This window comes from Drosophila bipectinata, chromosome 2L (assembly GCF_030179905.1).
Source record: "Drosophila bipectinata strain 14024-0381.07 chromosome 2L, DbipHiC1v2, whole genome shotgun sequence".
In the NCBI taxonomy this organism is placed as follows: Eukaryota; Metazoa; Arthropoda; class Insecta; order Diptera; family Drosophilidae; genus Drosophila; species Drosophila bipectinata.
In genome coordinates this window covers 15,144,975-15,168,593 of record NC_091736.1, presented here as the reverse complement: position 1 = coordinate 15,168,593, position 23,619 = coordinate 15,144,975, and the positions used below count along the sequence as shown (strand labels likewise).

Here is a 23,619-nt window from a genome sequence, read left to right as displayed (position 1 = left end):
TTTTGGAAATTAATTATCTAATAGTTAAAAATAAATATGTATATTTATTCTCATATTATGTTACCTATTCTATAAATAAATTTACCAACAAAAACCAAAGGACTTACTATTACATACTTATCTAGTGAGCTTTTGAAAATCAATGTTAGAAGTAAAGAAACTTATCTATACAGAAATGCTTAACCAAAATCTCTAGTAATTAATTTTGCATTTCAATGACAAAAATTTTCCATTAATATTGCTTTCAATTTAACAGACATTTGAGGAAACCTATCGGAATTTCACACAATTTCACCCAGAGATGTGGCTTACATTTCCCCAACATAGTTGATCTCCTTGAGTGATGGAAACTGATTGCCTTGAGCTGCCGGGGGATGTCCTGGATGAATGTCCATTTCATTGCATTTGCTTGGACGTGTCGCACGAAATTGAATTGCAGACACATCTCTGGTCTCCCGGCTTATGAGCTTCATTTCCCCATTTGGACCTGGTCAATATTGAATATTTACAAGAGACAGAGAGATCTGATTTTCAATTGGCTTCTTTTAGCCATTTTTCATGTCATAATTATGTGTCGATTTTTGTTGAAATGCATATGATTTTTTTCTGGTGCATTTCTGGAAGTGATTTATGGCCTGGCTCATTGTCTAGTTTCTGGTTCGAAAGGCTTGCCGCCTCATACCCCTCGAACTGTCTGCGGTTATACCGCAATAATCTTGTTTTATTAGTCTCCAGTGTAATTTTTCTACAGTTTCTATATTTTTTTTTTGGGGTTTGGTTTTGTTTTTGGTCTGGCAGCTTTTTTCTTCGTTTTTTTCTATACTTTTCCCAATGGTTTTTTTTTTATTTTTCTTGCTTTGAGGTTTTTTTTTTTCTCCTGCGGTTTTTTGACCAGAGGGAATTCTCCCGTGGCTTTGGTTTTATTTCCTGGTTTCTCGTTTTATTCGCCCTCTGCCTTATCTCATAAATAATTCATTAATATTTTTCAATTGATTTATCCCCATTTTGGCCACTGGCTGCTACTGCCAATTCCTCACTGTGGCACTCCCCTCGCCATTCTGCAACTCTGGAATTTGTCAATGGCGAAACGAGTTTCCTCACCATGCCACCATGGCTTAAATCCTGGCATATCCTTGGGCGAAAGTGGCTGACTGGCTGGGAAAGAAAAATAAGGAGCGCCGGCAAACGGAAAGTGGAACATTAGACAAGTTTGCTTGTTTATCAGCGTGTCTGTCGAGGATTTAAGCAGGCCGCTTAAAGTTGAGCAAGTTTCATGGGAAACTTTTGGTGGCATCAAATATCGCTCCAAGTGCTTAGGCTTGTGGCCACAGGACTTTCCATCTTGCGGTTGATCCTCTTCCTGATTCAAAAACACGGACATGCATCCCATAAATACATTTTTTTAATGACCAAAAAAAAAAAGGAGAAGGGCCAACAGGAGAAAGTGACCAAGCAGCGCTAACAAATCTTCAAAAATTGTTTCACACAAAAGTGCCGGGGCAAATTTTCAACTAATTAATGAAATTTATGTCGGTCAACTTTTCAGCGTGACAGAAGATGGAAAAAGGGAGAGCCGGGTGGAGAAAAACCAGGCCAACTTGCCAGCTAATTAAATGCAATTAGAGCGGCCTTGAGGGGGTCGGGAAGCGACGGGTGGTGGGCGTTGTGCGGTGGGTGGCATCTTAGATAGTTGTAGGCTCTTGGAATTATGTGCCAGTGCATAAAAGTTTGATCATAAGAAGTTTGTTTGCTGCTGATTCCAGCGGAATTTCTGAAATTTTATAAATCAATATAGACCGTTTGTAGTTGTACGGGGGTGGCTGGCCTCTGCAATTTCCATTCCGAGTTGTTAAACTTGATTAGAGCATAAATTCTGCTTCGGTTTTACTTTCGGGTCCACTTCGATCCAATCAAAGGCCCGGCATTCACGAGATAGTTAGACTACAATTTATAGTTATTGTTTTCGATTAAGTTAATTAGTGTTCGAAGCTTAGTTGGAGGTGCTTTAGGGTCTTTAGTATGACATGCTTGTAGGGTTGCGATAACAGGAAATATGTATCGCGGCGATTGGGAAATAAATAGGGATTGCTTTTGGGGATTTATTCGAGGTAGCTTGCTCATTCGACAGTTAGTCATAGAGGTCCTATAAAATTAGCTTTAACTAAAGAAAATCTTCATAGGATTAGGAATGAGACTATCAATTAAAATAAAAATAATTTAAGGTATTCCGCAAAAACTTCCGATGACATTATTGCTTTTGAGTTTATATTGAGCTCTTCATTAAGTTTCTACGTTTTGAAGGAGATCCCCCGAAAATTTGACAAAAAATCTGAAAAAATATTTGTTTGTTGATTTGAATGCAGATTAGTGCAGAATCGATCAAGGAGTCGTTTGAGCTATTCCCCTTAAGAATCGGAGAAATATTGGCAAAGTTATAGCTTTTGCAGAGGGCCATATTGTGCCCCAATTAATTTTCCACATTTTGAAGTGAAGTGATGACCCTGGAAATTTGACAAAAAATCTGAAAAAATATTTGTTTAGGGATTTGAACGCAGATTGGTGCAGAATCGATCAAGAAATCGTTTGAGGTATTCCGCTTAAGAATCGGATCAATATTGGCAAAGTTATAACCTCTGCAGAGCGTCAAACTCTGCTCCTATTGCGTTTTTAATATTTTAAAATAAGACATTATGTTTAAAAAAATATTTGTCACAAGATTTTGATGCAGATTGATGGAGAATAGATATCAAATTAGTTTGAGGTATTCACAAAAATTTTATAATTTTTGGTTAACATTGAATCTCCCATACATTCAAGTACTTGTGACCCTGTAGTTTATTTTCGTGGTTGTTTTGTTATGTTCTTCATCGACTTTCCTCCAATTACTTGGTGGATTAACTTTAAGCTTCAATGCACCACCTGTGGTTCTCCAAATTTGTTAGCAATTTCCTCCTAGTTCAAGGTTGCACTCACGCTTGCCTTTTTTGGCTTTTTTTTGTGTGGTTTTAATTTGGTTGGAGTGACGAAAATCCAACTCAGAAATTCACCTAATTAACACGTTCTAAAAACATCCTGCAACACACTGGAACAAGTGTTGGCTTCTTGTTTTAGTCATGTGTCCTTGATGCGATGAAATTAATTTGAAGCCATGTGCAGATTTTGAGCCAAAAGTTGCCAACCAGCCCGCCAGCCAACCAGCCAGCCAGCAAAATGTCACAAACTTTACCATCGACAAGAACTTAATTATGTAAGGCATAAAATAAAAACAAAATATGTATAAAAAAAACACAGCCACCTGGATTTATATTTATGGGTGGAAAGGTAGCAAAATGTTGGCACTGCAGAGAGGTTGTGCGGGAGGTGAAGGAGATATAAAACAAAAACTACACTTCCCCTTGAAATATGCTGTGAATTTTTGAAACTAACACATAGACATGCGAGAAATGAGAAAAATATGAGCGGGAAATACAATATTGGGTAAAGTGCATCCTGTGAGGCGGCAAGCTGCACATCCTGTCGCCCATCGCGATGCATCCTGGCGGCAAACCAGGACCCAAAGCTAAACGTCGACCATTACCGGGACATTGGATGGGAAACGGAACGGGGGGTAACTGAGAGGGACGTTAAATTAGGTCAATTGCGTGTACGACGCGTTGTGAATCCAGCATCCTGGCTGGGTGAGTTTGTCCCACGTCCCGTGTCCTGTGGCCAGGATACTCGCCGCGTGTTGTTCATTTTTGCGCTTAGTTTTTTTCCCCCTTCTCCTTTGGAGGACTGCTTTCCTTTGCGTGCTGTCAACGTAATGTGGCAACTACATATACATATGTATATGAAAGGACACCGAAACAGTTGTGGTCAACTAAATAGGAATCATTACAGGAAATATTAATATTAGGTTAGGTATACATTATCTTATCTTAGCCGTAAATCGTTGTTACTATTAGAATACCAGATCTTAAAACATATTTGCTTAACCACCACTGTCTATTTGGTTATATGGCCGCATATATATTCCGGATTTTTGGTGAAAAAAGCGCCAGGCGATAAATTAAAGCGATCCCCGCTAACGTCGCCCCAAAACACAAAAAAAAAAGTTCTTGGCCAAAGTTGGGCATATAATTTAAGCGCACACACTAACAGATACTCGCACTAAGTTGGCCAACTTACTTAAAGCACATAATACACATATACCGAGGAAAGTAAAGCAAAAAGGAAAAAAGAAAAAATAGGTAAACTTTGGCCCGCTTAAAACTACAAGAAAAATTAAATTTTTTCCCGAAAGGGAGAAAAGCGTATAAGGACCCGGCCGAATGAAGTTGAAATGGTAAAATGGAAAATGCCGAAGCGAAAGACGCTTGGCGAAAACTCCGCTAATAATGTGAAACTTTATTAATTTGGTCTACACTGCAGCTGTTGGCAGTAAGATGGGGCCATAAAGGGTTGGCCGGAGGAGGGGGGCACTGAATTTACAGCTTGCTAATTTGGTTAATTTGGTTTTCTAGTAATTTTCCCCATTGGAGCGTGGGCTGGCGCTGCTGCTGTGCAATTTTCACTTTTCTTTTGTCCCGGCCCCAATTTTGTGGCTATTTGCATTTTCCCTTCACTATCTGACTCGCATATTTTCGCAGTCTGCGATGCATTTCATTAATTAAATTGCAATTTCTAGCAGCTAATTTTTTTTTGTACTGAAATCAGGGGTTTTTTGTCTAGCTAATTTCTGCAGTCTGGACTGCTCTCTGCATTTTTTAATGCACTTTTTTTTTGACCCACATTGTAGTTTTTTTAAGGATTATCTTTTGATGGATTTGATTTTACAAAACTTACCAAAAATAAATCATGTCAGCTTCGACAGGATAGTTGCTTTTATGTAAGGATTGCAGTTAAGCTCGTTAACTATAGCGACCATTGAAAATGAATGTGTATTTTCCAACCAATTAAATATTCTGCTATTCGGCGTGGAAAGCGTTTTTTCATTGAGCGCTATCAAGAGTCAGAGTCAGAGTGAAATCAAAGGCAACTTCCTCTTGGCAACGCGGCGTATGAGTGATTTCCCATCGCCCGCGACAACAGTGCGTATGAGTGATGTCGGCCTTTTTCTCTGGCGCTCTTTGCTTGCGGCACATACACTTGTTTAAACTGTGGCACAGTCCTCTATGGCACATGAAGGACTAAAATACATGACAGCCAATTAGTAAACGATTTGTTTGACTTACCAAACGTTTGCAGCAGTGGCGAAAGCTTTTAACCAAAACGAAAAAACCTTTCAGGCCAGAAATGCCACATTTCCGCCATCGATTTGACTTTCACTTTCCCGTTATGCTTTCTCCGCCGCCCACATTCCGCTCTTGTTGCTGTTTGAAGGAAACGGAAAGGAACTGCTGCGAAGACGACTCCCCCAGAGCGAACTTAATGTGGGCTTAGGCAGCCTTGTAACCGTAACATAAATATTGCGCAAAACCAACAAAGGCGCTACACACACACACTTGTCCATGTACATGCTATGTGGCAGCCATGGGAGACACACACGTGTGTGTGTTCTGCTGCTAACATGCCACAAAAGTCATTCAACCGCAAAAGTTTTTGGCAGCAACTGCGGAATTAGTTGTGCAAGTATAAAAAATCTCACATCAGCTGCAGTGCATAAGCATAGAAAATGCGAATAAAAAACAGGGGATATATACTATATACAACCAACCACACTATATACATAATATATAAGAGAAAAGAGATTAAATTTTTAAAACCATGTCTTAAATGTGAAAAAATTGCAATGAGCTTAAGTGGCATAAAAACTGTATTTATTTTTGAGGTAATTTTTTTAAAATAAGTCTCTTTAATACTCATAAATAAATGTACTTTGTAAAAACTATTTAAAATATATTTTTTAATTAAATCTATAACAAATAACATATTTCCTTTAAACGAAAGAATCCTTTCCGTTTTATGGCCACTGGATAGGCATAATATTAATTTGCATTCGTTTTTGTGCCTTTGCGGCTTGCCTCAATGCCTTCACAGATTCAGATACAGTCATCCAGGTGGCTGTACTGCAGCAGTGGCAGCTGTGGCACAAACAGCAGTGGCAACACACTCACATAAGCAAAGAAGGCAACAGCAACAGCAGATGCCGCATTAATTGCGCCCGGCCAGGCACAGACAGCACATCATTTGTGTCAGCGTTTTGTGTCGGGGTCTGGGTTGGGATGGAAATTTTGGGTGGAAAAGTGGGTGGGTCGAGTGAGGAAACAGCCTAGGGGCTTGCAGAGCTACAACACCAACTAAACAGGCTAAACAGACACACACACACACGAGCACTTTGCATTGCGGCAATAAAATAAATTGCAGACAAAAAATAAAAAAGCGAGCCAAAGGAAAATAAGGAATGAAAACATATGTTGGCCGACACAAACACATATGAAAAAGGGAAAACTATTTGCCGGGAAAATGCTGAAACGGGAAATACGCTTTGCAGTAAAGGTTTCGCATATTTTCCTTGGTTTGCTAAGGCACAAGGGGAGGGAGGACTTGATTTGATATTTATCAGCGTTTTTAGTACTACGGCCAACAAAGTTATATTTAGATTGAGGATAGATGGAAGGGACATCTTTCGCATTTAAATAATAAGTCAGGATGTGCGATTGGTAGGGGTTAAATGAATTATTTGGATCCGATGAAGCCATCAGCCGGCTAAGCATTGCTATGATGGGTTAGGCTATATCTAGAAAAAAGCCCGCGGATTAGAAAAACCAGTTAAATTCAAATTATTTTTGTTTGGAAAATTCCTGAATTTCATATGGACTTTACAGGTGTGTGCTGTGTGAACCCGTAGCTATCGAGGAGTTATTAGTTGAATTAACAGAGCATTTTACGTAAGATTCTGTAGTTATTATAGTGTTTTGCAAATCTTGGTTAATTCTGGCGCGTAAAACAGATTGTGGTTCGTTTTTTATTTCATGTTCCTCTGTCGTCATCAAGTGCTTTATATCCATTACTACTTCCGGTGATAAGTTACCGGGGATTATGACTTCGGCATGGGAAAAGGAAGTCACTTTCGTATCTAGTTCCAAACCTTCAGGTAGAACCACATCGATATCATAACATTTTCGGCACATTCTGTATACGTAAATGGAAAGGATTACGAGGCCTGAAACCCCAATGGGAGCTGCGTAGTAACTAAATCCTGCACCCGATGGGTTGGTCTGAATCCATCTGTAGCCCGTCCAGCGCATCCCACCTCCGATTTTGTCGCTATATCTGGCCGCCACCGCAAAGTTGAAGGAGTGCATTGGGTCCCAGAACTTAAGTTGGAACTGTGAGGTGTTCAGTGACTCCGTACGTATATTTTCTTGTTCGTGGCATATGTGGAGACTGGTGCCTGAGTCGATGCACCAGAATACAGTGTACCCTATGAGATTATCCCGATCGCTAGGGGGATCCCATGTTAAGATCTGTTTCTCGTTATTATACTGAAAGTTCTTGGGCTGTTGTTGCTGTACCTTGTTAAGAATCGGAATTTTTATTTCACTGCTGTTGGCCGAAAGACCTTCTGAGTTCTTGCTGTGAATGTGAATGGTCGTGGAGAGTAAGGCATCCCAGTCATTAAAAATCGCCTGCATATTTCCAAAAAATGTAGGTCCTTTTTTAGAAATGTTTCTGGAAATGATTCTATGTTATTATTCCGTATATGCTTGGGTTGATAAAGCTTACTCATTATCAGGTTTGACGATGTATGTAAAGTTAGGTCCGTTCCATTCCAGCTCATCTAATTGAAACCAGAAAATATGAAGCTGTTTTCTTTCCTGATCATAATAGAATCCCTGTAGAGGAATGGTGGGTGGCCGTTCGGGTAATGTGGCCAGTGTGGTGTAGTTGTAGACGTAAGCCTCAGCCCATGGCGCATTATGGAACTTAAAACGACACGAAAAATGACATTCAAAGGTTTGGTAAGCATGGAGATGTTCGCCAAGGCAAAATTTATTAATAGGTTGTGCGTGAATAGGCAATATTCTTTTTTTTAGTCTGATTTTAGGATTCCATGGCCGCAGGTTCCACTGGCAAGAATCAACATTTCTTGTGTAAAATATGGTTTTAGTACCAATATACATGCAATAATGGTTATTTGTTTTTTCTAAATCATGTTCTATTAACCAAGAAACTGGCACAAGCATTTCGGTTAGCCTCTTTGTGATCTTTTGAGTCTGTAGGTCATTAAGATAATTCATTTGAATCTCAAAATGGTGGATTTCGATTGAGTCCATTATGCGGATATGATTGCAAACGAACCTGAGTTCATCGTTTATATCTTTGTGGCACGGATGTCTTGGCAGTCCATCAGATATTAAAAAGTATTCTTTTTCCTCAGACTTCCTATCATTTCTGTCAATAAAGCTACAGTTTCCAACAGTCTCATTAGGGTGGAAGCGGCACACAAAATTCTTAATTTCCATGAAGGGGATGGAGTTTATATTTGATTTCCACTTTGCCGACCAGCCACAAGTGAAAAAGTATGACGGGGCATACTGCCAATCCAGATTGGCCATTATAGTATTGTTATCAACGATATAGGTCTGCAAGCGATGAAAGATTTTCAAGGTCCAGAGTTCCATTAATTCACTGAGCTCTTGGGTACTATTGCACCAGCATTTTAATATTATTTCACTGTTTTCGTCTAATGACTCTAACAAATAGCAGTCTCTTTCGAAGCCCCAACAAAGCATTAATATTGTAAGTTGCACCACAAGATATATTCGCGTCGCACTCATGTCAAGTTAGTTTCTCTTAAATTTTTTTAAGTTCCGTAAACCGAACCATTCACTTAAAGCTGACTTGGGTTAATGAAATCATAAATTTAATCATAATTCACAATTTCGGCTTAACTTCAATTTATTCTTATCGTTTGGATGTTTGTTGGAAATTGAAACCAAAACCACGTGCCAATGTGCCAAAATTCCCCAAAAATTTTAAGATTAAAAAGATTGTGTTTAATGGGAGCCAGATATATTATGGTGTTACTCTAATGCAGTGCACTGGTGTTACTGGTGTTACTGCAGTGTTCGGCACCCAATACATTGATATGATGGTGGTTTGTGGTATTAGTATTAGTAAGGAATAGCAGAAGGTAGGCTATCAGCATAAAGTTTCACACATTTATAATGTGTGTGGGGCAGAGCTCGGGCCGAGAAATTTCCTATGCCCACTGCCCTTATGAATTGGTTTTCCAGACATTTTTTGTTTGTACAATCTCTTAATAGAAAAAAATAATAGAAGAAAAGAAGGATGATAAATCTTAGATGCTAAAATTACTTATTTTCTAGACAAACACATTACACACTGGGCCCCTATGTGACCCTTTTGAGTGCGTCAAGTGGTGGTGTCCCCGATAGAAAGCTGGAACTTAGTACAGATTCTATTTTTGGTCAGTTGATCCAACCTACCAAATTTTATTAGGATCGGCCGTCTATATCCTATAGCTGCCATATAACTGAACGATCGGAAATGGTATTTGGTAGAAATATCAACTTTCGTATTTTTAAAGATAGAAGCTTGGGACTTTTTTTCGATTTTTTATTGTAATTTATTTGTTTTATTATGATGTAATCATAAGGATCGGCCAACTATATTCGATGTTCGCGATATATATCTGGTTTTAACTGCAAGGGTATATCAACTTCGGCTCCGCCCGAAGTTAGCTTTGCTTTCTTGTTTCTATGTAAAATAGTACCTCAGAATTGATCGACTTTAAACCTTATTTTCTTTGCAAACAGCATAAGTGTAAGTTGGAATGACCGGAATCGGCCGACAATATCATATAGCTGCCATACATCTGATTGATCGGAGGTGAATGGATCTGATCAGACAAATTCCATAAGGATCGTCCGACTATATCCTATAGTTTTCGTGTTTTTAAAGGTAGAAAGTTGGGACTTCCTGCAGATTCTATTTTCCGATCTATCCATTTTCATAGGGATCGGCCAACTATATCCGATATTTGCGATATATATCAGATCTTAACTGGAAGGGTATAACTTTGTCTCCGCCCGAAGTTACATATCCTTTCTTGTTTGTGTAACTATGGGTTACCTGTGGGTCAGATTTGTGGGTCAGATCCTTTGAAAATCTATTTTTAAAATTTATATTAAAATCGTGTTTACTGCTTGAACAGATTATAATTTAAATTATTTGTGATTTGTTTTGGTAAATCTCTTTAGTGATAAGGAGAGTATTTGCTCAACTCTTATTTTATTTTCAGCTTTAGTTTAAGTGAATATGAAAAAATATGACTAATCATTACACAGCCACACAAAAAAAAATTTTTTTCGGGTCTGGAGGTCAGACCATGTTTACTTCATGTTTTCGGGGTCGCTGAATTCGAATCCGAGGTCTTAAAAACTCCAGAATGTCAGAGTTACGATATATTCTCAAAAAACCTCATAAAAAATTATATTCGAGTCCGGGGGTCATACGATGTTTATAATATGTTTTCAACCGGACTCAAATACAATTTTGTATGAGGTTTTTTAAGGTTATGACGTAACCCTGACATTCTAGAGTTTTTTAGACCTTTGATTCGGATTCAGCGATCCCAAAAACATATAATAAACATGGTCTGACCCCTGGACACGAATATAATTTTGTATGAGGTTTTTGAGGTTATGTCAGAACCCTGACGTGCTAGGGTTTTTTGGACCTCGGATTTAGATTCAGCGACCCCGAAAACATATAGTAAACATGGTCTGACCTCCAGACCCGAAAAAATATTTTTTTTTGTGTGGCTGTGGCACAAGGGGAGGGAGGACTTGATTTGATATTTATCAGAGTTTTTAGTATTACGGCCAAAAAAGTTATATTTAGATTGAGGATAGATGGAAGATGGAAAGATGTCCCTTTCGCATTTAAATAATAAGTCAGGATGTGCGATTGGTAGGGGTTAAATGAATTATTTGGATACGATGAAGCCATCAGCAGGCTAAGCATTGCTATGATGGATTGGGATTCGGTTATAGCTATATCTATCTGGAAAAAACACTGAGGTTTAAAAAAAACAAGTTAAATTCGTATTATTTTTCTTTTGGGAATTCCTGAAGTTCATATTCAGGACTATTCTGGAATGCAGAGGACTTAACAGGTGTTGTGCTGTATGAACCCGTAGCTATCGAGGAGTTATTAGTGGACGTAACAGAGCATTTTACGTTAGATTCTGTAGTTATTATAGTGTTTTGATCTTGGTTAATTCTGGAGCTTAAAACAGATTGTGGTTCGTTTTTTATTTCATGTTTCTCTGTCGTCATCAAGTGCTTTATATCCATTACTACTTCCGGTGATAAGTTACCGGGGATTATGACTTCGGCATGGGAAAAGGAAGTCACTTTCGTATCTAGTTCCAAACCTTCAGGTAGAACCACATCGATATCAGAACATTTTCGGCACATTCTGTATAAGTAAATGGAAAGGATTACGAGGCCTGAAACCCCAATGGGAGCTGCGTAGTAACTAAATCCCGCGCCCGATGGGTTAGCCTGAATCCATCTGTAGCCCGTCCAGCGCATCCCACCTCCGACTTTGTCGCTATATCTAGCCGCCACCGCCAAGTTGAAGGAGTGCATTGAGTTCCAGAACTTTAGTTGGAACTGTGAGGAGTTCAGTGACTCCGTACTTATATTTTGTTGTTCGTGGCATATGTGGAGACTGGTGGCTGAGTCAATGCACCAAAATACAGTGTACCCTATGAGATTATCCTGATCGCTAGGGGGATCCCATGTTAAGATCTGTTTCTCGTTATTATACTGAAGGTTCTTGGGATGTTGTTGCTGTACCTTGTTAAGAATCGGAATTTTTATTTCACTGCTGTTGGCCGAAAGACCCTCTGAGTTCTTGCTGCGAATGCGAATGGTCGTCGAGATTGAGGCATCCCAGTCATTAAAAATCGCCTGCATATTTCCAAAAAATGTAGGTCCTTTTTTAGAAATGTTTCTGGAAATGATTCTATGTTATTATTCCGTATATGCTTGGGTTGATAAAGCTTACTCATTATCAGGTTTGACGATGTATGTAAAGTTGGGTCCGTTCCATTCCAGTTCATATAAATGAAACCAGAAAATATGAAGCTGTCTTCTCTCCTGATCATAATAGAATCCCTGTAGAGGAATGGTGGGTGGCCGTTCGGGTAATGTGGCCAGTGTGGTGTAGTTGTAGACGTAAACGTTACCCCATGGCGCATTATGGAACTTAAAACGACACGAATAGTAACATTCAAAGGTTTGGTAAGCATGGAGATGTTCTCCAAGGCAATATGTATTATTGAGTTGAAAATACTTAGGAAATATTCTCTGTTTTAGTCTGATTTTAGGATTCCATGGCCGGAGGATCCACTGGCAAGAATCAATATTATTATTGTAAAATAAGTTATTGGTACCAATATACACGCAAAAATGGTTACTTATTTCTCCTGAAAAAAATCGTATTAACAAAGAATTTGGCACAAGCATTTCGGTTAGCCTCTTTGTGATCTGTTGAGTCTGTAGGTCGTTCAGATAATTCATTTGAACTTCAAAATGGTGGGTTTCGATTGAGTCCTTTATGTGGGTATGATTGCAAACGAACAAGAAGTCATCTTTTATATCTTTGTGGCACGAATGTCTTGGCAGTCCATCAGATATTAAAAAGTATTCTTTTTTCTCAGACTTCCAGTCATTTGTGTCAAGAAACATACAGTTTCCAACAGTCTCATTCGGTTGGAAGCGACACTCAAAATTCTTAATTTGCATAGAGGGGATAGAGTTTATATTTGATTTCCACTTTGCGACCAGCCACAAGTGAAAAAGTGAAATGACGGGGTATACTGCCTATCCAGTTTGGCCATAATAGTATTGTTATCAACGATATCGGTCTTCAAACGATGATAGGGTTGCAAGGTCCAGAGCTCCATTACTTCACCCAAGAGCTCGGTACTATTGCACCAGCATTTGATTATTGTATCACTACTTTCGTCTAATGACTTTAACAAATAGCAGTCTCTTTCCAAGCCCCAACAAAGCATTAATATTGTAAGTTGCACCACAAGATATATTCGCGTCGCACTCATGTCAAGTTAGTTTCTCTTAAATTTTTTTAAGTTCCGTAAACCGAACCATTCACATAGAGCTTACTTTGATTAATGAAATCATAAATTTAATCAAAATTCACAATTTCGGCTTAGCTTCAATTTATTCTAATCGTTTGGATGTCTCTTGGGAATTGAAACCAAGACCATGTGCTAATACACAATGAGTACACACGAAAAACACCGAGTATTTTAGGCACCCGGGTGTCTTTCATGCACGAAGTTTTGTGCATAAGTATTTACCATGAAAGAAAGTGCGGGTGTCTGGAAATACCTCAACACCCATGATTTCGGGTCCATGCCAGTGAACGGCAGCATGCCACCCGCAACAATGAGTAAACACGAAAAACACCGAGTATTTTAGGGGGGACATCTACCACCCAATAAAGTACATATGTATATTCTTGATCATGATCTTCTTCTGTGTCAAATCGTCTGTCTGCTTTTTCTATGTAAACTAGTACCTCAATTTTGATCGGCTTCTTTTCTTTGCAAGCATAAGTTGTATATACATAAGTTGAAATGACCGGAATCGGCCGACAGTATCATATAGCTGCCATACATCTGATTGATCGGAAATGGCATAGCTGTGGTATTTTTTTTAAAGTTAAGGAGTTGCGATTAAGATTTTCTATGGATCCTAGCTAATGGATCTGACCAGACAAATTCCATAAGGATCGGACGACTATATCCAACTGTAGAAAGTTGGGACTTCCTACAGATTATATTTTCCGATCTACCCACTTGCATAGGGATCGGCCAACTATATGCGATATTTGCGATATAAATCAGATCTTAACTGGAAGGGTATAACTTTGTCTCCGTCCGAAGTTAAATATCCTTTCTTGTTTGTGTAACTATTAGTTACCTGTGGGTCAGATCTGTGGGTCAGATCCTTTGAAAATCTATTTTTAAAATTTATTTTAAAATCGTGTTTACTGCTTGAACAGATTATAATTTAAATTATTTGTGATTTGTTTTGGTAAATCTCCTTAGTGATAAGGAGAATATTTGCTCAACTCTTATTTTATTTTCAGCTTTAGTTTAAGTGAATATGAAAAATATGACTAATCATTACACAGCCACACAAAAAAAAATTTTTTTCGGGTCTGGAGGTCAGACCATGTTTACTTCATGTTTTCGGGGTCGCTGAATTCGAATCCGAGGTCTTAAAAACTCCAGAATGTCAGAGTTACGATATATTCTCAAAAAACCTCATAAAAAATTATATTCGAGTCCGGGGGTCATACGATGTTTATAATATGTTTTCAACCGGACTCAAATACAATTTTGTATGAGGTTTTTTAAGGTTATGACGTAACCCTGACATTCTAGAGTTTTTTAGACCTTTGATTCGGATTCAGCGATCCCAAAAACATATAATAAACATGGTCTGACCCCTGGACACGAATATAATTTTGTATGAGGTTTTTGAGGTTATGTCAGAACCCTGACGTGCTAGGGTTTTTTGGACCTCGGATTTAGATTCAGCGACCCCGAAAACATATAGTAAACATGGTCTGACCTCCAGACCCGAAAAAATATTTTTTTTTGTGTGGCTGTGGCACAAGGGGAGGGAGGACTTGATTTGATATTTATCAGAGTTTTTAGTATTACGGCCAAAAAAGTTATATTTAGATTGAGGATAGATGGAAGATGGAAAGATGTCCCTTTCGCATTTAAATAATAAGTCAGGATGTGCGATTGGTAGGGGTTAAATGAATTATTTGGATACGATGAAGCCATCAGCAGGCTAAGCATTGCTATGATGGATTGGGATTCGGTTATAGCTATATCTATCTGGAAAAAACACTGAGGTTTAAAAAAAACAAGTTAAATTCGTATTATTTTTCTTTTGGGAATTCCTGAAGTTCATATTCAGGACTATTCTGGAATGCAGAGGACTTAACAGGTGTTGTGCTGTATGAACCCGTAGCTATCGAGGAGTTATTAGTGGACGTAACAGAGCATTTTACGTTAGATTCTGTAGTTATTATAGTGTTTTGATCTTGGTTAATTCTGGAGCTTAAAACAGATTGTGGTTCGTTTTTTATTTCATGTTTCTCTGTCGTCATCAAGTGCTTTATATCCATTACTACTTCCGGTGATAAGTTACCGGGGATTATGACTTCGGCATGGGAAAAGGAAGTCACTTTCGTGTCTAGTTCCAAACCTTCAGGTAGAACCACATCGATATCATAACATTTTCGGCACATTCTGTATAAGTAAATGGAAAGGATTACGAGGCCTGAAACCCCAATGGGAGCTGCGTAGTAACTAAATCCCGCGCCCGATGGGTTAGCCTGAATCCATCTGTAGCCCGTCCAGCGCATCCCACCTCCGACTTTGTCGCTATATCTAGCCGCCACCGCAAAGTTGAAGGAGTGCATTGAGTTCCAGAACTTAAGTTGGAACTGTGAGGTGTTCAGTGACTCCGTACGTATATTTTCTTGTTCGTGGCATATGTGAAGACTGGTGCCTGAGTCAATGCACCAGAATACAGTGTACCCTATGAGATTGTCCTGATCGCTAGGGGGATCCCAAGTTAAGATCTGTTTCTCGTTATTATACTGAAGGTTCTTGGGCTGTTGTTGCTGTACCTTGTTAAGAATCGGAATTTTTATTTCACTGCTGTTGGCCGAAAGACCTTCTGAGTTCTTGCTGTGAATGTGAATGGTCGTGGAGAGTGAGACATCCCAGTCATTAAAAATCGCCTGCATATTTCCAAAAAATGTAGGTCCTTTTTTAGAAATGTTTCTGGAAATGATTCTATGTTATTATTCCGTATATTCTTGGATTGTCAGAAAAGCTTACTCATTATCAGGTTTAACGATGTATGTGAAGTTAGGTCCGTTCCATTCCAGTTCATCTAAATGAAACCAGAAAATATGAAGCTGTCTTCTCTCCTGTTCATAATAGAATCCCTGAAGAGGAATGGTGGGTGGCCGTTCGGGTAATGTGGCCAGTGTGGTGTAGTTGTAGACGTAAGCCTCAGCCCATGGCGCATTATGGAACTTAAAACGACATGAAAAATGACATTCAAAGATTTGGTTAGCATGGAGATGTTCTCCAAGACAAAATGTATCAAAAAATTTCGAGTGTATAGGCAAAATTCTCTGTTTTAGTCTGATTTTAGGATTCCATGGCCGGAGGTTCCACTGGCAAGAATCAATATTATTTTTGTAAAATAAGGTGTTGGTACCAACATACATGCAATAATGGTTATTTCTTTTTATTAAAAAATATCCTATTATCCAAGAATCTGGCACAAGCATTTCTGTTAGCCTCTTTTCGATCTTTTCAGTCTGTAGGTCGTTTAGATAATTCATTTGAACCTCAAAATAGTGGGTTTCAATTGAGTCCATTATGCGGATATGATTGCAAACGAACCTGAGTTCATCGTTTATATCTTTGTGGCACGGATGTCTTGGCAGTCCATCAGATATTAAAAAGTATTCTTTTTCCTCAGACTTCCAGTCATTTGTGTCAATAAAGCTACAGTTTCCAACAGTCTCATTCGTGTGGAAGCGACACACAAAATTCTTAATTTGCATGAAGGGGATGGAGTTTATATTTGATTTCCACTTTGCCGACCAGCCACAAGTGAAAAAGGATGACGGGGTATACTCCATATCCAGCTGGGCCCTAATCGTATTTTTATCAACGATATCGGTCTTCAAACGATGATAGGGTTGCAAGGTCCAGAGTTCCATTACTTCACTGAGCTCTTGGGTACTATTGCACCAGCATTTGATTATTGTATCACTACTTTCGTCTAATGACTTTAACAAATAGCAGTCTCTTTCCAAGCCCCAACAAAGCATTAATATTGTAAGTTGCACCACAAGATATATTCGCGTCGCACTCATGTCAAGTTAATTTCTCTTAAATTTTTTTAAGTTCCGTAAACCGAACCATTCACATAGAGCTTACTTTGATTAATGAAATCATAAATTTAATCATAATTCACAATTTCGACTTAGCTTCAATTTTTCCTTTTCGTTTGGATGTCTCTTGGGAATTGAAACCAAGACCATGTGCTAATACACAATGAGTACACACGAAAAACACAGAGTATTTTAGGCACCCGGGTGTCTTTCATGCACGAAGTTTTGTGCATAAGTATTTACCATGCAAGAAGGTGCGGGTGTCTGGAAATACCTCAACACCCATGATTTCGGGTGCATGCCAGAGAACGGCAGCATGCCACCCGCACAATGAGTACACACGAAAAACACCGAGTATTTTAGGGGGGACATCTACCACCCAATAAAGTACATATGTATATTCTTGATCACGATCTTCTTCTGTGTCAAATCGTCTTTCTGTTTTTTCTATGTAAACTAGTACCTCAATTTTGATCGACTCCTTTTCTTTGCAAGCAGTATATACATAAGTTGGAATGACCGGAATCGGCCGACAGTATCATATAGCTGCCATACATCTGATTGATCGGAAATTCCATAGCTGTGGTATTTTTTTAGAGTTAAAGAGTTGCGATTAGGATTTCTATGGATCCTGGCTAATGGATATGACCAGACAAATTCCATAAGGATCGGACGACTATATCCAACTGTAGAAAGTTGGGACTTCCTACAGATTATATTTTCCGATCTACCCACTTGCATAGGGATCGGCCAACTATATCCGATATTTGCGATATACATCAGATCTTAACTGGAAGGGTATAACTTTGTCTCCGCCCGAAGTTAGATTTCCTTTCTTGTTTGTGTAACTATGGGTTACCTGTGGGTCAGATCTGTGGGTCAGATCCCTTGAAAATTTATTTTTAAAATTTTATTAAAATCGTGTTTACTGCTTGAACAGATTATAATTTAAATTGTTTGTGATTTGTTTTGGTAAATCTCCTTAGTGATAAGGAGAATATTTGCTCAACTCTTATTTTATTTTCAGCTTTAGTTTAAGTGAATATGAAAAATATGACTAATCATTATTGTTGCAGCTTTTAGATATCTCTCTTACATTTTTCCACTGCCATTCTTGCTGCGAAAATTTCTTGTGCATTTTACGGCTTAAATGGAATTGCTTTTGGCTAAAAAGATTGCAAGTGTGTGCAAGTATAAGAGTAAAGACTTTTGTGGTTAGCCAAAAAAGAATTTTGCCTGCGTTTGCTTTGCTTAACCCAAAAGTGCAATGTTTGCAAGGATATGCCACCCAACACCACGCTCCTTTCCCACTCTCAGCCATGTGTGTCAGTCAAACATTGTAGCTCGTCCTGTTGGCTGCATTTCATTTTTGTAGCGCAAGGACACTGAGTTGCCTGCGGCTGTCTGCTGCACACACACAACATAAATTTGCTTAAAGATTGACCAACAAAATAAAAATGCTAAAATCGAGTAAACAAAAGGGCTAAATAGAGAGACAGACACAAATAGTACCAGTCGTCGCACTAAGGTCACACACCCAAGGACCAAGGGATGGTTTCCCTTTTTTTCGGATGGAAAGTCCATTGCACACAGTCTCTGGGTTCGTCTGGCCGATTGTTTGCAAATGAACTTACTGCCACGCCCCCGCCATCCGAATCCCATTCATTTCAATTTTCTTAGTTCCCTCCCCCGCTGGCGCCTTTGGCTTCCCAGGACCTCTTTGTCCTTTTATTAACACATTTTCCTTAGAAGTGGCAGTGGTAATGGAATGGTCTTGGCGGTTTTTTTTACGATCAAAGCCAAAGGGTTCTACAGCATTTGCAATTTGCCCAATAGAGGCACGCAGGAGGCAAGACATTAGAACTGATTAGATTGCACTGCGCTGCTTGGGTAAATTGTTTGTTTACACTGTAAAAAATTAGAATTCTATATTTTTTAGAAAATGCAGAAAGAAAAAGCTTTTGGAGGCTTTTTCTCATGGTTTAGAATATATATACATATATATATTGTTTGCTTAAATCATGGAAAAATATATTTCAAATTCTTAAAAATCTTGCAAACATTTATTTAAATATATAAAAAATTTTAGGAAAACAAGACATTTATTTAAGTGTTTTTTTTTTTTAAATATTAATTCCCATAAAAAGTTATGAATTTTTTTATAGTGTCTTGACGCACTGCGCTTTGCACATTTCGCCAATATTTGCGTGGGGTCAGCCCTGATCCTTTTCGTCCTTTTATGCGAATAGTATTCAGTATACTTGGGGTGGGAGTTTTGACAAACAATTTTCTGGAAACTAATTTTAAAGAATATTCATAATTTTTAATCATAACTTTAATCCTAAAAATTAAATCTTTTAGTGAAACCAAAATGCATACATTTTGGAAATATTTTAGTTTTATTTACTGAAAGCATAAAACTGAAAGGATGTTTCCACTTAAAGCCTTTCAAAGGATTTGGTTTGCATGAAAACGGTTTAAGGCATTCTGAGCTTGTACGTGAATTTCAAGTTTCCAACAGACTTCCTTTTTTTCCTTCCTAACCTTTGACCTTATCTAATAAATGGTTTTCCCCAAACGCCCCACCACACCTCTACTTTGAGCAGCCTTTCCTTCGAGAAAATTTCTCGTGGCTGACCATCTGTTTGCATTTGTATCTAAATAGTTTGGCCAGAAAGTTTTAATTTGTTTGATACAAAATTGTTTGTACGCTGGCTAAGCAAAAAAACAAAAAACCCAAAATAGAAAAAGCAGTTGCGATAGTTTAATGATTCATGATTGGAAAGTAGAATTTATGCTGCTCATGATTTGTGCCTGGAGTTTAGAATAATTTATTATACGCCTGACAGAGCTCCAAGGATAAGAAGCGAGTTTGCAGGCGGAAAAGTTTGCAACTTTCAGTGGAGCGAGAAAAATAAAATAAATATAAATTGAATAGATGATAATTATTAAATGGTCTAATAGTTGAGTTATGGCTGGCTTTGGCTACGAAAAATGTTAGCCCACTCAGCATAAATTTATTTTCATTTTGTTTTGACTTTTTTGAATAATTTTGCATACGAAAGAAAGTTTAAAGGAATCTTTTAAGGAAAAATAAATATCCAGAGACGTATTCAATTTGTTTCCCAACACGGCCAGAAGGTTCTTTGGCCGGGCATCCTTGGCCATTGATTACCTGGCAAATGCCAGGCCACATCAATCAATCGAGGCGGCAAACTTTTATGCAACTTTCTGGTCCGTTGCGGCGTCTAACCAAGCCAATTAATTTGTGGTTTACATGCCATTCCGCTCTTCAATAAATAAATTCCGCCCCTCTCTCTCTCTCTCTCTCTCTGGCACACCCTCGGGCATTTCAACATAACCAGTCCATAAATAATGAAAGTCGACAATACAAAAACTTCCTTTAAAGAAAATTTAAATGCCCAGAGTTCTCTTGGGGGATACATTTTGGTGTTCAGAATAAGAATTGGCCTCTCGCAATTACTAATTTTCTGTCCGATAATGCTTCGCATTGAATCAAATTATTTTGCTGACTTGTGGCAAGTACAATTGCAACAACAATAGGTGGCACAAACTTTTGATTAAGGCATTTTTTCGGTTTAATTAACTGTTTTGTTTTGTCTTTGTTTGCGAGTGCGAATGCGTGCGTATGCGGTAATGATTGACGAAAAGTGAAGCGAATGGCATTGAATTTCAATGGAATTCTGTAATTTCAATTTGAAATCCACAGAGGAAATACACTCTTAGAAAGATGATATAATTTACTTAAACATAATTAAAAATAAAAGGCAAAACTTGGCTCCAATAGAAGCTTTAAAAATACATAGTCTCTAAAAATAATTTTTTTGAATATGTTATTGAACTTTAAATTTCTTTAAATTCTTTCAGTGCGTTAAATATCCGGTTGAGTGAAATTTTTCTGCTGATTACGAGTTTTCAGTTCGGGCTAAGAGGCTCATTAGGTGGGTGTGTGTTTTGGGAGTGCCTGGGAAGGAAGCTTGTCAGGACTCCACACTGAACGGAGAGTGTGGCAAGCCGCATTTTAATTTTTTTCTTTCATGTTCACGGTAATCTGCCAGTGCATTTAGCTCTCAGCAGTGACCATCATCAGCTCGGCAGGACCCGGCTCGGAGGATCCTTGGCCGTTTAATGCAGTCCAGAGAGCACTCGAGTAGTGGCGAGGATATCCTCGAGGGGTGGCTCACACAAGGATGGAGCTGCTGCTGCTGGTTCTGCCGCCGTAGTTGGAAAAGTTGCAGTTGACACCATCTTATGAAATTAGTTTCTTTTTTTTCTCCCATTTGTGACTTGACATCGTTTTTGGCCGCTGCTGGCACTTGATGGTCCCTGCCTCTGTTTTTTTTGTGCCGGCTCTTTATCCTTGGTGTCCTTTTCATTCGGCTTGCTGTGTAATGTGAATATTCGTGCGGACATCGTTGGCAGCGTCAACAAAAGGCAATGTCGCAACATAAATCCTGGCCGGAAAGCTTCTCCCGTCTGTTTGGGCTAAGCGTTTTTGTTTAACTTTACACTTGACCCCCGAAATGGCCAACTTCAGTTGTCTTGGCTTAATGCTTGGCATGCTTTTTGGACAGAATATCTTGAGAAATTTTGCAGGTAAAAAAATTGAGAGCAAGGGCATTTCTTAAAGGTATAAAAATAAGTTAAATGGCTTTATTCAGTTTACAACAATTTTATTATTTAAATTTTTGTCTTAAGAAATCTATAAAAAAATAATTTTCTTGTAAAACCTAGCTCCAAAGTTCATGTCCTTGGATGTCTCGAAAAGTTTCATAAGCTCTGAGAAGTATTTTTAAATGAAAGTTCGCTAGTCGTATACGTGATATTTGTTGTATCAGGTTTTTAAGAATTTATGATCTACCTGTTTTTAGTTTTCGACCCTCAACAGAAACGTAAACTTTTTCATTGACCGTAAAATATTAGAAGTTTGGAGAGCAGAGAGGAAAGTACATACAACACAGATACGTTATAAAAAACCATGAATCTTTTTTTATTGCAAATTAAGGATTAGCAAGTGTACAGAGTTTACGTTTCATATTTATGGGGTCGAAGCAAAGCTTTATTATTGGCCATAAGTATTGGCCAGTATTGAAAACCGAGAACGGGTTTGACCTTTTCGTGCTGCCATAATTCTTGGCACACTCTTTGTTTAGCCGGGTGTGGTCGAAAAGCACACAAGAAGTCCGTGAAGCCCCAGAGAAAGCCAGAGAGTCGACAAACAAATCTGTTTAATTAAGGCAAAAGTCCACTTCATTCAAGACAAACTCATAGAAGGATTTAACCGCCTCTCCTGCTGGTTGCTCTGGTCATCCAGCTGCTGCCCCAGCTCCTGCTCCTGCCACTTTGGTCACTTCCTTCTCTTTATCTCGCCCTCCGGCTCTTTGGTTTCGTGTGAGTGATGAGGTGTTGGTTAGCCTTTGGGCCAGGCAAATTGCTTGGTCAGTTCTTTGAGGCCAGCAAACACACTCACTCACACACACACACTCGCATGGAAAATAGTTCATTTTGAGTCAAGGATGTCCTGCAGGAGAGATATAAAGGAGTGGAGTCGATGGCTAGGTGCCAGAGCGATAATTTGTTGCCAGCCAGTCGCAACCTCTCGTAACTTAGATTCTGCCAAAAAAAAATCCAAAAAAATAGGATCTCGATTTATAAATGAAATCGTTTCGTGGCCTTTTTATATGCACTCGAAATAAATATTATAAATATTATATGAGATAAGTTTTTAAAGAAAACGATTATAATTTTGAAGAGAAGTATTTAATTTCAAGCCCCTATCTCATCTTTCATCTATTATTTAAATAGTTTAAAATATTTTTTAAGAAGAATATTTCCAGTGCACTTCCAAAGCTTCATCCTTATTCTCGTGGGTCTGCAAGCCGCCTCTTTTTTTGAGCGGGATTTGAATTTCTTTTTGTGTTACTTATCGCCCTGATAGATACACTCGGGTCCATTTGATTGCTTTGATGTATGGCCGAGTAGAAATGGCAACCGAGAGTGAAAGGAGAAATGGCATGACGGGGTGGCGAGTGAGTGAAAGAAAGGTCGTCTTTGATTTGTTGCGGGCTCAATGCACTTGAATTTGTTTGCCTTTGATGTTGGCACATTAGTTTCTGGCTGATTTGAAAGCTGTTTCAAAAACGGCTTTTTCGGTTGCCATTTTCAATATATCACTTGCCACGGATTGGTTTTCCTTTCAAAATCAACTCTATTCGGCAGTTTGCAGTTAAATGTAGATGCGCTGTTGCACAGTTGCTGATGTGCAACAGCTTTGCAGCTGACACGAGACCGCAGCAAATGCATTGGCTAATCTATTTTAGCCATCTCGTCGTGGTATTCCTTTTTGGCCAACTGGAATGTTATGGCAACCCACCAGCCACGGCAGTAGATAAAATCTCCACCCTCCGCCGTTTTCTGGCCAAACCAAATTGTACCAGGTTAGCTACATATTTTCACAACCCCATCACCCCCACAGCGACATCTGCTACAAGAGACATTGCAGTTTGGATGCACTGGCAAAAAAATTGCGACTTTGTATTCTTAAGACTATGTTTTTAACAGGATATAACTCTTTTTTTGGTAACAATAGTATCAAATAAATTATATTTTATT

General features: G+C 38.6%; 2 protein-coding genes across 2 annotated transcripts in view; one reads left to right on the top strand and one right to left on the bottom strand.

Annotated features, from left to right (window-relative positions):
• The window catches only part of dpr3 (defective proboscis extension response 3), a 50,223-nt gene that overhangs the window by 2,130 nt on the left and 24,474 nt on the right, over positions 1–23,619 (top strand). The window lies entirely within an intron of this gene.
• Positions 10,887–15,489, bottom strand: LOC138925718 (cytokine receptor-like). The gene is made up of 3 exons (XM_070276854.1): positions 15,343–15,489; positions 12,025–12,368; positions 10,887–11,970 (listed from the first exon to the last, which is right to left on the bottom strand). The coding sequence occupies exons 1-3, from the start codon at positions 15,487–15,489 to the stop codon at positions 11,058–11,060; spliced, it is 1,404 nt and encodes a 467-aa protein (XP_070132955.1). The 3' UTR covers positions 10,887–11,057.